Genomic DNA, 15571 nt, shown 5'->3' with positions numbered 1-15571 from the left:
AAAAAAGACAGAAGCAGCTTTTACTATATTACATCCAACAAAACTTCGCAAGGAACAATCCTTATTGCACAGTCAGGGCCCTGGGTGGGTGAAGCATTCCCCAGGGTGGAGTGCACAGGCAGGATCAGGGCTAGAGGGGCACCAGTTTTTCCTAAGGGGAGCCTGGGACTCCTCTAGCTCCCACCTCCTAACTTTCAAGGAGCTACAAACCACTGGACCATGCGGCCCCATTTCCCTTCTCTTTCTCACTGTGCATAAGAACCTCATAAGCAAGGGGGCTGTGGCTCCAGAATAAATAACTTAAAATAAAATACAAACACTAAGGTAGAAAGGCATGGAGAGCCTTGGGCTCCTTCGGCAATTCTAGGGAAGAGGGACCATCATTGGTGGGGAATGACATCCCTCCCTCCCATTCAGGGCAAAGGCTCAGTAGCTCTGTATCTTTCTAGCTGTTTTTTAAAACAAAAACTTATAAAATGACCAGGGCAGTGCAGATCTGTGGGTACCCTGGAGAGGAGTTCCTGGTATAGGATGAGGCGGAACAGAGATGTGCCAGCTCCCCCCAGGCCTCCTCCAACATCAACATGAGCACAGAGGGCAGGTTGGAGATAGGGGAATTGTGACTTTTGGTAACAGTGGGTCCCTCTTCCTGCTGCCCCCATTCAGAGCCTACAGCTGGGCATGCTTCCCAGCCTATTCCCAACTCCTCTATGAAAGCAACAGGGAAGCAGGTTATCTCTAGAATCCATTCTCCCTCACCTCCTCAGCCCAGGCTGGAGAAGGAAGTTTAAGGGTCCCTAGCATTCCAGAGGTGCTCCAAAATATTTTCGGCAGTCAATGGCCTTTGGGGTGGGCATCTGTGCCCGCCGCTGCCTCAGTTCCTCCTTGCCCATGCTGCTGGCCAGCTTGTTAAAGGCGGACTTGTACTTCTTGTCGAAGGCCACTAGGAAAGAGGGTGGAGGTAGGTCAGTATATTAGGATTCCAAGCTTCCACACCTGGCCCCAGATCCCTAAACTCCTCAGCCCCCTGCCTGCTCCCTCACCTATGTCCACGTGGTCCTTGCCCAGAGCAGCCAATGTCAGGAATAAGATCTCACGGTAGATGCCCCTGGAGTGGAGACAAAAGGGTGTAAGTGAGATAAAGGGGGTATGGAGCCCGGGACAGACCAGGGACCTCTCAGATAGGAACACGATACCTCTGTAGGTGCAGGCCAGTGGGAGGGGGCCCTAGAGTTTCCAGCAGGAGCCCTATAGCCTTGTGCACCTCATTGAGACCGACATGGCGCAGCACGGACTCCAGCAATGCTAGACTAAGGGATGCAGGTACTGGGCCTGGCCATACCACCCGCTGGGGGATCTGGCCTGGGTGAAAAAAAAGAAGGTAGCCAGGATTATTGAGCACTCTAAGTCTGGGACCTTTCCCTTCCCATCCTAGGCCAAATACCAGACTCACTGTGGACCCTCCAGAGCACATAGAGAGGTGGGCAGCTATTGGGGTCAGGGGTCAGGACATCCCACAGCAGCCGCACCTGCACAGATGCTGGATCAGGCATTATCCAAGGAGATGGGGCCTGCAGGGAGCCAAGATAAAGGAGAGAGGCTCATGGAGTGGGAGGCAGGGGACAGGAAATGGACAGACGTTATTCCAAGAGACAGGGACATTACAGGACATAGTCAAAGAGAAGAGAGAAAACTCTTATTCCCCATGGGAATGCAAGCTCTATGAGAGCAAGGACTCTGTTTTGTAATCTGCTACATCCCTAGTGCCTAAAACTCTGCCTGGAACCTAAAAGGTGCTCAATAAATATTGGTGCAATGAATAGAGCAATAAATAGATGAACATTAACAAATTATTTTCTGGGTACCAGGCACTACACTAGGTACCTTAACAACAGCCCTGTTTGTGGGGGTGGGGGGCGGCGCTTATGCCATTTTACAGATGAGAAATTGTAGCTCAGAGTAGTGAAGTGAAAGGGCCAGGAATCAAACCAGGTACAACCAACTCCAAAGCCTGTGCGCTTTCTATAGCACTGAAGACACAGAGGACTGAGAAACAGAGCTGGGAGATGAGGAAGCAGGGACCATATCAGGGAACTGACCTGGGGAGGTGGGGAGCCATCACAGGAGGCCAGCACCAGGCATGGCAGAATACTGGGCAGGCGTAGCCGCTGGAAATACCACAGAAGGTTCCAGAAGATGATGGGGTGAGCAGCAGGCAGCTCAGGCAACGCCAGCACCTCACTGCCCTCGTTCTCTACCAGCGACTCCAGTTCCTTACGCAGCACCAGGGGGCTCAGATACGCCCATGCCCCACTCTCGACACGCCGGGAGGTACCCTGTCAGGCACAAAGCGAGAGGGCAGTGGAGGGCATGTACCACGGCCCCATCCTCAGAGCCACAATTCCCACTGGGCCACCATGTCCAACAGCTTCTGGGACGTCCCTTGCCCTCAATGCCTACCTCTCCCCAGCACCACTGGGGCCACCCACAGGGCAACACACACACACACACACACACACATACACACACACACACACACACACACACACACACACACTGCTCGTGCCCCTTTGGCCCAGCCCTTACCCCCACGTGTCCGTTGCAGAGCTGGGGCTCATCCAGGGCAAGGCAGAGCCTGCGGTCACTGAGCACAGGGCCTGGGCCCCCAGGGATAGGAGCATCTTTGCTGCCACTGGCACCAGCAGAGGCAGGCTTGGGGCTGGGAGCACTGCAGCGAGATAGCAGGAGGAGGGTCAGCCCTCGGACCTCCACCTCCCTGCCCCACCCACAGCACTCGCCCTGCTTTGGGCACCTGGGTCGGGAATCAAAGGTCTGGACACTGAGTAGGGGCACAAAGGGGCAGGTGCAGAAGGGACAAGTTGTGTTGAGGTTGGAGTCGTCAGGTGCCCAGCCAGCCATGATCTCCTCATCATACACCAGGGAATCACAGGCGCGGCACAAGGAACAGCTAGACAGCAGAATCTGCAAGCAAGAAGACCCCAGGAAGCAGGCCCCTTTTGGCCTCTAGGCTCAGGAGCCCGTGCTCCTTCCCCAGCCTCTCTCATCTTCACATCCCAGCCCAGGCTCCTCCCACCTCCTCCCCAACCCCTGCCTTTGACAGAGTGAATGGGTGTGGTGTATGTGTGTGTTCAAGCACATCTGCGTGGGAGGGGTTATCCTCACTTCCAGGGAAGGTGGCTGGAAGGATCCAGGGGTGTCACTGAGGCGCTCTGAGGAATGGCGAAGGCTCACGCTGCTGAGAGAAGATTCTGAGAGGTCCCACTCACTGCCCAGAGAGGCTGAGCTCTGCCATCACATGAGAAAGCATAGTTAGCCACACCCATGCTCCTCTTCACCCAGGATGCTGGCTTCAGCCACCCCTCAGGGCCCTCTCTGGGCACTCCTGGTTAGCAGCTCCTCCCCAGGCCTCCTGGTGCTCAAGTGTCTGGACCCTCCCCTCACTGGCTACCTCGGATGCAGTGGATCCAGGGCGCTCCCGGGGGCGCAGAAGGCTGTCCATGGGGCTGCGGCGGGCTGGGGGAGGCAGGTCAGGGGGCAGCTCAGGTGGGGGAACACGAGAGGCAGGGGAGCGGCGGGAAGGAGTGAGCAGCTGTTGGAGGCGGGCACCCAGCCCTCTTCGGGGGGTGCTGGCCTCATCCTGACGCCAGCCATCCTTGGGTACCCGCCCACTTGGCCCTTGCAGGGTTTCAGTGGACTGGGTACTCAGGGCTGAGCCTGTGTCCCCTGGGCTGCCTCCAGGTGCCGGCTCCTCCCCGGTCAGGCTCAGGTCTGAGAGGCTTCCATCGTGCCAGGGCACAGGTGATCCCCGGGGTTCCAGTACCCCCAAGGCCTCTATCACTACAGGGCAGAAAAGAATCAGGGAAGATGGAGTCCAGCTCCTCCTCCAGGAACTGAGTGAACACAATTCCTGGCTGTACAGACTCTGGCACCACTGCCCCCACCACGGTGACAGTCCAGGCAAGATTCCCTCAGCATCTACGGTGCCTACCACAAAGCACCACCCGTCCATCCTGGCTCTGGCCTTCCCCTCTTTCACTGGCAAATGGTCAGGGAAGCTGACGGGGCTGAGGGTTGGGGTGTGGGACAAGGGCACTCACTGTGGGCCACGCCAGCCTCCACAGTGGGCTGTGCCCCTCGGGCACTACCCAGGCTGCCACTCTTCACCAGGCGCCCCGTAGGCGAGGCAGGGTCCCTCAGGCTTCGCCCAGCCCAGGTAGTCTGGCGCTGAAGGGGGCGGGTAGGGGAGGGGCGCTCCAGATAGGGCTCTGTAAAAGACAGAGAGGGGGTTGAAAGGCAGCCAGCTAGAAACCCAGCCCCCAGTTCCAAAACAGAGCTCCTTACGTGGACCTGGATTTATAGGGCTCCTCCCAGGCAGAACTTCATCTCTTTTGTTACCAGCCAAGTATAGTTTATCCGCTCTGAGAATACCCAGTGCCAGCCACTAGACCAGCCCCAGCTCTCCATGCCTATCCCCCTGCCCGTGTCACCAGCCCCTACCCACCTGTCTGGGAGCCGCCTGCCTCTTGTGCTGCCGTCTCTGCCTCCTCCTCCTGCTTCTGATGCTGCCACCGCTGCCGCCGTTCTCTCAAGGGCTGGCGGAACTGAGCAGCCCCCAGGACCACGTTCCGGAGCTTGGCCCAGCGCAGGCGCCCACCCGGTGTACCAGACGGCCACTTGCTTTCCAGCACGGCCTGCCAAGCACAGTGCCCATGAAGATGGCCTACTTCCATACCCTGGCCTCAGCCTGACGCCAACTGCCTGACCTGGAGCCCCAGGGACCACCTTCTCCTCCAGACATCCTGCCTAGGACTGTCCTGCCAGTGGCTCAGCCAGGAACAAGAGCCCAGAAGAGACAGTTGGCAGCTGCCACCCTGAGGGGTTCTAGAGGAAGCCAGAAGCAGTGGCAACAACGTGGATCCAGACTCTGCTGTTTATAAACTATGGGCTTTGAAGAAATCGGTTCATTTTTTTGGTCATTAGTTTCCTCATCTAAAAAACAGGAAATATAGGTTAGTATCATGGTTAAGGGCCCGAATTCAGGAAACATCGGCATGCCTGTGTGCATCCCCTAACTCTCTAACTTACTCACTGTGGTCCCTCGGACAAGTTATTAAGCCCCTGCAACCTCATGGCCTCATCTGTAAGATGGGGACAATAATCATTCCACTTCATGGGGCTGTGGTAAAGATAAAATGATTTGATGTGGAAAATGTATTTGGAACAGTGCCTGGCATATTGGCTCCCACTATTAGCTATCATCGGGAGGTAGCAGTACTCGCCCAACCTCCTTGTCAGGAGTATTGTGGGTGAAAATCAAAGCAGCCAAGTATGAGAAAACCGTCTGTAGGTGCTAAGGCACTAGAGGAGCACAATGGGTGACAATGGTGACAGGACCTTGTTGGATTGTATGGGCCCAATCTCCAAGGAGAGGGGAGAGCAGCAGGTGTCAGGGAGCAGCATCCTCCCCGCACACATACCTGGCACAGGCTGCCATCCCCCCCTCACCCCAAATTAGGTACCTTGTTATAGTAGCCGTAGGTGATGGTGTTGGGCACGATGCCTGCCCGCCGCATGTCCAGCATGACCCGCACGGACAACACGGGCTGCCCATAGTGTGAGCAGAGCTGCATCAACACCCGATAACACACCTGGGCCAGGAGACGCACAGGATGAGAGCGGACTCACTCCCAACCCAAATCCTCAAGTCTCAGCGAGCACCCTTCTCCAGCCTCCCCAATTCTCACAGACTTCACTGGCCCCTGGCAGCTCCCGGGCTTGCCTCAGAGCCACCTACCCTTCCTGCTGACGCTGCCACCCTGCGGTCTCTACTGCTACACCCTGAACATGCTCATTAATTCAGTGAATGTGATGGAGCACCCGCCCAGCTCTCAACTTGTGCCCATGCTCCCCATCTGCTTTCCATGGTCACCAAGTTTCCCTCTCACAGCCCCCATGCCTGCACAAGCCCCTGGGACTGGGCGCGGGTGCCCACCTCGTCAGGCAGCACCACCTTGCGGCTCTCCATCTGGCGCAGCACCTGGTAAGCCGTTTGCAGTGCCCGCACCCTGGAGGGCGCCAACCGCACATAGGCAGGCAGACACAGGAACCACAGCCCATAGCAGTGGCCCAGCAGGCACCGGGCCCAGAGCTCAGGCACAGCTGCTGACTTTTGCGCCATCCGCTGTGCGATCTTCATCTCCTAGGTAGGGCAGGGGACACACCTGGGTGAGTATGATGCCAGGGCAGGGCAGATCTTAAAATAGTGTGGGAGAAGCAGCACCCTCCCTGAGGAAGGGTCTGTGCGCTGACGAGGCGGGAGGGATGCTGCACACACAGCCCAGGATCCCCAAGCAGAGATGCCTAGCTTGAGCATGGGCAGGTGCCCTGGAAGAGGCAGCAAGCCCCTGGTTTCCCAGAGTGCTCAGAAAATGAAGATGAGGATGATGACAGTGGTAACAATAGCTAATATTTCATGTGCCTTTTATGTGCCAGACATAATTGAAACCTTCCAACAACCTTATGGGGTAAATACCATTATACCCATTTTACAGATGAAGAAACTGAAGCAGCAGCCCTTGGCCTGAACCAGATGCCTCTGGGGGGCCCACCTGCGGGTTACCTGTTTGGTACGGCGAGGGGCAGGACTGCTGGGGGCACTACGGGATGGACCTGGCACAGGCAGAGCCCCAGGTTGCTCTTGAGGAGACTCAAACAGCTCAGCCTGTAGTTCGGGGAACCCATCGTAGCTGGAGGGGCAGAGAGAGGCAACATCAGGAGCAGTCGGCACTAAGTCAGCCTATGGGGCCTCACAACAAGTGAGGGGACAAGAGGCTCTCACCAGTACTGGGGGGTAGATTCACTGCCCTCTGGCACCGGCGGCTCCTCGGGAGGTGTGATAAAGACAGTGAGCTCACTTCCCGACAGCTCCTCCAGCTCCACCAAGGGTGTTGGCTCAGGCTTCTCCTGCTCTGGGTGGACCTGGAGCAGGACGGTAAGAGAATGAGCATCTCCCAGGAAAGCATAGCCACAGGGAAGGAGGTAGTGGGTCCAGATTCCACCAAGGGTGTTGGCTCAGGCTTCTCCTGCTCTGGGTGGACCTGGAGCAGGACGGTAAGAGAATGAGCATCTCCCAGGAAAGCATAGCCACAGGGAAGGAGGTAGTGGGTCCAGATTCCACCAAGGCCCTGGAGACAGAGCTGGGGGATGGAGTGAGGAATGGGAAGACGGTATGTCTATGAGGTCGGTCACGTATGCTGCATAGGCTGTGCCCTGTATAACTCCAGGGGCACCATCCCTGCCACAGAGGAGATGTAGAGTGTTTATACCTGGGATAACAGAGACTGCCAAGAGGAGAGCAGAGGGCAAAGGGCATGAAGAGAAGGGATAATGCCCAATACCTTGTCAACACAAGAGTCAAAGAATTCCAGGGCAGCATGCCGAGCAGAGCCAAAAGAACATTCCTCAATGAACTGCGAGAACATCTGTGTGTGCAGCAGCTGGGAGTACAGCTTGTGGCTGGAGCGTTCCCGGGATTTGAGGAAGCCTGACGGGTGAGAATGGGGCAGAGAGGAAGGTTACCAGGGGTCCGTACCACAAGCACCCCCTTCCGAACCCTTTTCTTGGCTCCCTGCCAACTTGGCATCCAAGGCCATCAAAGCCATCCCCTCTTTGGCCCCTCTGGCACCACTACACCACACGCCAAGCCGACCAGCTCAGCTACCCCAGCACCACAGTCCCATGGAATCCCTCCCTTTTATCTGTTGGCACCTAGGACCTCAAACTGGGGAGTCTCCAAGGGAAGAGAGTTTCGCCCATGGGGGTGGCTCACCACAGGCGTCACTGTGTCCCCACCAAGCCCAGGGCTTCCCAGAGGGCAGGACCACAGCTGGTTCATCTTTGTACCCTTATCCCCTCTCCAAGCCCAGAAGAGCATACAGCTCAAAGCTGGTGCCCACAAAAACGTGTGCTGAGTGAAGGAACAAGAAACTGTGTGATTCCCCGTCCCCCCGGGCTTCCCCATGGGGCCCAGCCCCTGGCCACCCCTCCCGTGACACCCTCCCCAAGCAGAGACAGGCCCCCTTTACCCTGCAGGAAGAAGAGGTTGTCGACATCACGAGACCCCTCAGAGGGGGCCTGGGTGAGCGGGCGCAGGAAGTCCCGGTAGCCCTTGAGCAGGCAGGCCATGAAGCGGAGGAAGGCTCCCTGGACCTCGCGCTCCAGCCGGGCCCGGCGGCCGCACACTGCCTCATAGTCTGTCAGCAGGAATTCCAGGGAGGCCTCCTCCTCGGGTCCAGTATATGCTGGGGACCAGGGCAGCCTGAGAATCAGGGCCAGCACCCGTAGGGCTTGCCTCAACCCTGCTCTTCACACAGAAGTCACTGTTGCTACCCCACCACCGGCAGGTCCTAACAGACCTGGTACCAATAGTAACTAAAAAGTTACCTTCAGGGACTTCCCTGGTGGCGCAGTGGTTAAGAATCCGCCTGCCAATGCAGGGGACAAGGGTTCGAGCCCTGGTCCGGGAAGATCCCACATGCCGCGGAGCAACTAAGCCCATGCACCACAGCTGCTGAGCCTGCGCTCTAGAGCCCGCGAGCCACAACTACTGAAGCCCACGCACCTAGACCCCGTGCTTAGCAACAAAGAGAAGCCACCACAATGAGAAGCCCGCGCACTGCAACGAAGAGTAGCCCCCGCTCGCTGCAACTAGAAAAAAGCCCGCACGCAGCAATGAAGACCCAATGCAGCCAAAAATAAATAAGTTAATTAATTAATTTTTAAAAAAAGGAATTTACAAAAAAAAAAGTTACCTTCAGGTAACAGTTTCAAGCCTCCCCAATGACAAGCTCAACCTCCCTGACATATTCAGGAATATTAATGTGACATGCGCTTCCCTCTTGCTTAAACTGGAATTTGAATTCCTCTCACTTCCACCAAATGAAAGCCTAACTCCTCTAACCTCCTCAAGTAAGGTCAGCTCTCCACAGGCCTCCCCAGACTGAAGGTGTAAGGTCAATGACAGTTTCCAGCCTCCCACCCCCACCCACGCTCCTCACTCTGATCCAGCTGCTGGTACAGGTTTGTCAGTGTAGCCAGCAGAACCTTGTAGGGTCTGCGGGGCAGGATCCGAGGGGAGAGGGGCTTCTTTTCCTCAGTCCTGTGAGATAAACAGAGGAAGAAAGGGTGATGGGGCTCCTCGCCAGCCTCCTCCACGTTTTGCCTGAGGCTCCTTTTGAGCAGGTACACTGCATACACCAGCCCTCTCCTGCCCCCCACCTCGAAACCCCCTGGACAAGACCCAACCCTCTTACTGGAAGAGTGTGTTGGTATCAAGATCAACACAGATGACATCCGCAGGCGGGTCATGCAGATCGAAGTAACTGGAGTGGATACCCACGATGAAGGGCACGGGGGCGCTCAGCACATCTGCCAGCACTAGCGGGCACAGCGGAATGTAGGGGCACTGCCAGTGCAGCGGGAAGATCATCTAAAGCGTCAGGGAGCGAGGACCAGTGAGCAGGGCGTAGGGGCAGCAGGAGAGGGGGCCTTGGCCCTGGGGGGTGGTGCCTGTTGAGAGAAGCTGTGGGAGTTGGGCTCCAAAGAAGAGCTCCTGACGGAAGCTGTATGTCCTGTAGGTCGTGCCCAAGGGTAAAAGGCTGAGGAACCCTCCCCAAGAAAAGAAAAGTAAGGAGAATCTAGGTAGGGACTGGGGCACCAGAAAGAACACTCTAGGCAAGGCAGTCTGGGCAGGGTAGCACTCACAGAGACGAGGGCCTCGCAGACGCTGGTGAGCAGGTCCGGCCGCAGTGAGTGGACTAGTAGTTTGTGCTCCGTGAGCACAGCCAGCAGCAGCGTGATAGCCAGCTCAGGGCCCAGGCTCTGCAGCAGCTGCAGGAAGCTGGCACCACTGTGGGCAATGCCAAGGTGGGAGAAGAGTCAGCAGGAGGCCTTTCCCTAGTCACTGGGCACAGACACCACCTGGGCCCAGCCTGCACAGACCTCAACACCTGTGCCCACCTGCCTGGCACCTACCATGTCCTTGGTCATCAAAGCCCCCCCCAACCTGGGCACATACCTGAGGGGCAGGGGTGAGGATACAGGCTGGCAGAGGAGCAGGTTGTCATAGGGAGACATCTGGGAGACAGAAGAGCCACAGGTCAGGATGGTGAAGACTAGCCCCTGGCAATTCTCCTCCTCCCATCCAGCCCCAGCCTCAGCCCCAGCTCTCACCTGCACCAGGATGCGGGGTCTCTGTGGGGAAGGGAAGGGGACATTGTGAATGAAGTGGGAGATGTGCCTGGGGGAGAGAGGGGTCCAGTCAGAGGCAGACTCCCAGTCTACTTCATTCAGCCACATTTGCTCTTCTCCTTCACCTGTCCACAAGAACCTTACTCCTCCCTGAGATCCACCTCGAGACCGGTGTGAGCCATCAGAGCCTCCATTATGTACAGCATTTGTGCAAATCAGAAAAGAGATTCCCTCTGGGCCTGCAGAGCACCTGGCCAGGACTTAGCTAGCAAGTGTAGCCTGGATTTCAGGCCCCACTCAGCCCCTCAGCCAGGGGCACTTTTGCGATGGACCAACTCTCCAGCCACACACTACAGCCCCATCCCCACTCCTCTGCCCACCCAGCTCCCCCACCCCAGCCTAATCTCGTCCATCTCTCCTGGCCTCCCGATCCACTCATAACCCTTCCCAGTGTCGGGGAAGTCTCGTGCTCACGCTTCCAGGGGCAGGCGGTGGGGGCCTGAGACGGAGTAGCGGTAGAGGAAGGTGAGGAAGGCGCGGAAGGCAGGGAAGGCAGGCCAGCGGGACAGCACAGCGATGGCACGGCGGCTGCGCACAGCTCGGCCCCCCAGTGCCCGGCCCCGCTCCACGGCGCTCAGCAGGCCCAGGGCCCGCGCTTGCCGCTCCGAGAGCCTGGTCCTCGGGAATGCCTCGTAGAACTGCAAGGCAGCACCGTACACCTGGCAGGGGCAGAGGGGCAGTCAGGCGGGCCCTGTGGAGCCCGGACCCCTGACCGCACTCTGCACACCCACCTTATCACCAGCTGCACCCGTGAGCACAAAGGTGGAGAAGACGGGCACGGGGTACTTGGTCTGGGCAGGCCAGCACTCGATAGTGGCCCCCATGGGCAGGCAGAAGACGGGCACTGACTCAGGCAGCGGGAACGCCTCATTGTCTTCCTCTGGGTAGCGGCCCAGCAGCTCTGCACCCCCGGCAGAGTGGGGGGTACCCAAAAGGAGTAGGGTCCATCAGACTCCAGGGGAGGGAAGCAGGGGATCCCAGAGAAGGGCCAAGCGGCAAAGGGGAAGTGAGTTCTGTGGACACTGAAGGTACCAGCCAAGAGGCACCAGGGCAGAGGGACACAGAGGGTCAAGGGGTTGGAGAGACACAGGGGCTACTCACCTGCCTCATACACCAGCGTGTTGGCCTTGGCCAGGCCCACCTTGTAGCACAGGTACACTGCTGGGCCCCACTGCCCCAGAAATAGCAAGAGACAAGCAGACACACAGCTAACAAAAGTTTCTGGGGTTCATTTTCTCCACCACCCCTACGTGGGCTTTGTCTTTATAACTCCCACTAATCCCAGTCCCCCAAGACGAGAGTCACGCCTCTGGGCCCCGCCCCGCCATTAGACGCCTTGGTCCTAGGATACCCTTTGTGCCCACACCGTCACACAGAGATGGTGCAGGTCTCAGCTCCTGGCTCAGGGCCCCACTCACCATGCCAGGGTTGAGGTTGCGGGGCAATCGGCAGTAAGTATGAGGCGTGCACTCGCCCTTGCTGGGCAGCACCAGGCAGAGGTCAGTGATGCCCAGGGCATGCAACCCTGCCCCCTCTGCTGCCCGCCGGTAAGTGAGGTAGGTGCGGGGGTGCCCAGGGCCTGGAGGGGCCAGGTTGGCTGAGTGGCTGTAGGGTGTCGTAGCTAGTACTTGGAAGCCAGGCTTGGGACGTTCCTTCCCCTCATACAACACCCTTGGCACAGAGAACAGAGAGAGATGTCAAAAGTCCAATACAGAGGAGAAAGACCCCAGTCCTGCTAGATCTGCCTACCTAGTCTTACCTACTCAGCCTAGTCAAACCCTAACACCAGGGCCCACTTCTTGCTGAACTCTGCCCTCCAAAATCCTGTGCCCCTCTTCTGCCCTTGGCTCTACTTCTTGATCAGTAACAACTCCTCAAACCTTCCATGGTTCTCAAGCTCATTAATAAATACTAAGAATAAAAGCTACCATTTATTGACTCTGTGCTAAGTCCCTTATATGGATTATCTCGTTTAATCTTCTCAACCACCCTATGAGGAGGTATTATTTTCCCCAATTTACAGATGAGGGAAAAGGCCCAGAGGGGCTCAATAACCTGCCTAAGGTCACATAGCTGGCAAGTAGCAGCACTAGTATATGCACCCAAATCTGTGTGAGAACTAAGTACGCACAACTTCAGGCCCTTCTCCCTGGCCTCTAGCCCACTCTCTTCCCATTCCCATTGCACATCCCTCATCCCATACCCCTACCTCTCCCTGCCTCACCCCAGATCTCCTCCCAGCCTCCCTTGGTGCCAGCATGGGTAGGTGCACACACCCCAGCTCAACGAGGGGGGGCCTGTCACGCCCCCTCCGGTAGCAGATGACTGGTTGAGTTCCACCCAGGAGCCCAGCACTGAGTTCCAAGGGGTGGCCCCCAGCAGAAGCCTGGATGCATGTGTAGCCCTGGGGCACCTCCTCGCCCAGGGCCCTAGCGATGACTGCCACATCTGTGATGGGCTCAGCTGGCCGGGGAGGGCGAAGGGGCCCACTGGGTTCAGGAACCCATGTTTCCTCAGGGATGGGTGCTCCGTTCCCTGCAAGCCCAGCTATCACGAAGTAATCCACCAGCCGGGGGGGCCGCTCCTCCGCCATGGCCCCCCCCTCACTCACTGCATCTGGAATGGCCAAGTGGGAGAGAGATGAAGCAAGGAAGGCTGGTGTTGCCATGGCAACCAGCGAGTCCCCCTCTTGCTTCCCTCCTCTTCCTAGTCCTTTCAAGGAAAAGCAGGATCAGTGGTCAGCCAATCCTAAACTCTCCCGCCTGTGACATCACCAGGCCCTCACAGCCCACCACAGCTCCTTAAAGAGACCAGGACCCTCCCTCTTGGTGGTACCAGCCCTCTTCCCAAAGAACCCAAACTCCACTCCACCGCACACAGCTAACCTGGGCTCTGACATCATAGTTTCTGTATCCCTTTTAAAGACCCCACCCCTCTTCACTCCCTAACATAACAGAGATCACAATCTTTTCTGTAATGGCCTGCAATGACATCATTCCTTCTGGCCATGACATCATGCCAACTTTACAGTCTTTTTATGGGTTTCTGGCCTTCCTACTCTAGTTGACATTCTAAGAACCTCATGAGCCAGCTAATGTTCTTAAAGAGCCCACGTCTAGGTTTTTGTGAGGACTCCACAAAACCCAAGCTTTAAGCATCTTTTCGCCAGACTCAAGTGTCCTTTTTTCCTAACTTAGCTCCACTATCTGACAAAAAAACCAGTGCCCTCCAACCTCCAGGATCCTTAGGTATCCCCAGTTAAGTCCAAAGCAGCAGTGGGAGACAGTCCCAGCAATCCCCAAGCCCTCCTCCATGGAGCCCAGAGACAGAAACAGGCCCACAACGGGTCTTCAGTAACTCTTCTCACCTGCCTTCATGGCCCAACCCCAGGGAGTAGGAGCCCCAAGGGTCCCAGGGTGCCCCAGGGTGCAGAAGCTGGGAAAGAGCTTGGTGGGTGGCTTGCAGCTGAGGACCGAAGGCGTGGGAGCCGCTTCAGAGGGGAAGGGAGGTGACTTCCTGAAACAGTGGAGGGGAAGCTGCAGCTCAGCGGAAGCCAGCCTATGGGTGTGAGAGAGTGTGTGTGTGTGTGTGTGTGTGTGTGTGTGTGTGTGCGCGCGCGCGCGCGCGCGCGCTGGGGGGGGGGGTGGGTACCGTTGAAGGTGCCAACACAGCATCATTCCAAGTTGGAACCTTAGACTAAAGGACCCGGAGCAAGGCAGAGGAGGCTCAGACTGGATCCAGGATGTACAATCCTACCTAACCTCCCACCCTTGCCAAGAGAAGAGGGGGCAAAGGAATCTCAGTAGCCAAGCTGGCTCTCCTTAACCTGGCCTCTGGCCACACACACACATACACACACCAACTCCAGCTTAATTTAGTCTCCACATCTGCGAGGTGAAGCCAGGAGTTAGCGTCAGCCTCCTGATTTAGCTCTGGGACACAGCCCCATGCCTCGTCCCGTGCTGGCGAATGGGAGCCCTATGCTCTATGCCCAAGGCAGCAGGCGGGAGCCATGAGGTTGAGACCAGCAGAAGAGCGAGTGGCCCCCATCGGCAGGACCTCCGCACCCGGGCCTCTCCTCACCGGGCCAGGGAAGAGTCCTGCAGAAGGCAGCCCTTTCTCCCTGGGGAACGCAAGGGGCAGGGGCGCCACTCCGGGTCGCAACGCCCACAAGCCGGGCGGCGGGAAGTTCGTGTTGGGGCAAAGGGCGCGCCGAGCGGGAGGAGACGGAGGAAGGAGCAGGAGGGCAGAGAGAGGAGCGGCCGCGCAGGCGGCCGGAGACGTGACGGCAGCAGCGCCGACCGCCGCGTGACCCAAGCGGAGGGAGGGGTGCTCGAGCTCTAGGACCCGCGGGAGCAGGAGGGGTGCAGGGCGCCGGGGCACTGCTAGCTAACTCCGGGCTGCACCCTCCCCTCCACTTTCGCTTCCCCAGGAGAGAGGAACCGGAACCAGATGTGCAGCGCCGGAGAACAGCTGGGGGAGAGCCCCCGCCCCGCCGGCGCTCCCTCCCTTCCCTCCCCGCCCGCCGCCCCGCCCGGTCCAGCCCCTACCTGCCTGCCCCGCGACTCCCCCGCCGGCCGGCCCGCGGGCGGGTGGCTCGGAAGGTGGGTTGGCGGGCCGGCGGGCGGCGCGGCTACCCGGCCCCGGACATGTCGCACCCGACTCGGGCGCCGCTCCCGCCGGGGCGACGAGTGAAGGAAGAAGAAGCGGCCGAGGGCGCCGGGGCGCGGGGCGCCGTGGAGGGAGATCCGGGCGATCCCAGCGTCCCCGCCGCGCTGCGCCACTTGGGGACTGTGCTGCCGCGCCGATCGCTCGCGCCGCACGGCCCTTCCGGCTCCCACTGCGCTGGGGGACGGGTGCTCCTCCGCGCGCCCCGCTTTCTCTGCTCCCCCCACCCCCCCTCCCCCCTCCCGGACCGCGGGCGCCGCGGCTCCCCCCCACCCCCAACCTCCCGGGCCGGCGGCCGTGACCCTGGCAGCGCCTGCCCAGCGCCCGACCGCCTGCAGCGCGACCCCTGGCGGCTGGGAGGGCCCCTTGCACCCAGGCGGCTTCCCACCGACAACCATTGCCGCAGGACACTGACCCCTGAAGTCTGAGGCGCGCTCCCGTCCCACCCTCGGTCCTACTCAGATGTGGCTTTCCTGCCTGCGTGAAGGCCCTGAAAGCCTAGTTTGCGGAGACCCAGGTGGCTGCCCCTACTTCCAGGTTTAGGGCACACTGCATTCCCTTCCAGCCTAAGCCA

The 15571-nt window shown here is 58.6% G+C and overlaps 1 protein-coding gene across 9 annotated transcripts; it reads right to left on the bottom strand.

Moving 5' to 3' along the window:
• DENND4B (DENN domain containing 4B) lies at positions 1-15204 on the bottom strand. Of its 9 annotated transcripts, none has more exons than XM_061183439.1 (29): positions 14880-15204; positions 13697-13845; positions 12606-12945; positions 11748-12000; positions 11431-11500; positions 11061-11230; positions 10744-10988; positions 10252-10318; positions 10097-10155; positions 9784-9928; positions 9333-9508; positions 9078-9178; positions 8106-8321; positions 7419-7564; positions 6860-6999; positions 6641-6767; positions 6014-6220; positions 5541-5669; positions 4523-4712; positions 4119-4286; positions 3467-3858; positions 3184-3306; positions 2813-2982; positions 2587-2728; positions 2100-2336; positions 1454-1571; positions 1197-1362; positions 1044-1108; positions 1-943 (listed from the first exon to the last, which is right to left on the bottom strand). In XM_061183439.1, exons 2-29 carry the CDS (start codon positions 13704-13706, stop codon positions 798-800), a joined length of 4518 nt encoding a protein of 1505 aa, XP_061039422.1. In that variant the 5' UTR covers positions 13707-13845; positions 14880-15204; the 3' UTR covers positions 1-797. The 9 variants fall into 9 exon arrangements, with proteins under 9 accessions (XP_061039422.1, XP_061039423.1, XP_061039427.1 ...); XM_061183440.1 differs by having other exon boundaries at positions 3470-3858; XM_061183444.1 differs by having other exon boundaries at positions 13697-13887; positions 14880-14955.
• Positions 15205-15571: the final 367 nt, after the last annotated feature.

The sequence above is a fragment of the Eubalaena glacialis genome, chromosome 3 (assembly GCF_028564815.1).
Source record: "Eubalaena glacialis isolate mEubGla1 chromosome 3, mEubGla1.1.hap2.+ XY, whole genome shotgun sequence".
In the NCBI taxonomy this organism is placed as follows: domain Eukaryota; kingdom Metazoa; phylum Chordata; class Mammalia; order Artiodactyla; family Balaenidae; genus Eubalaena; species Eubalaena glacialis.
Note: the sequence above shows the minus strand (reverse complement) of the source record. Positions and strands in the feature narration are given on the sequence as shown.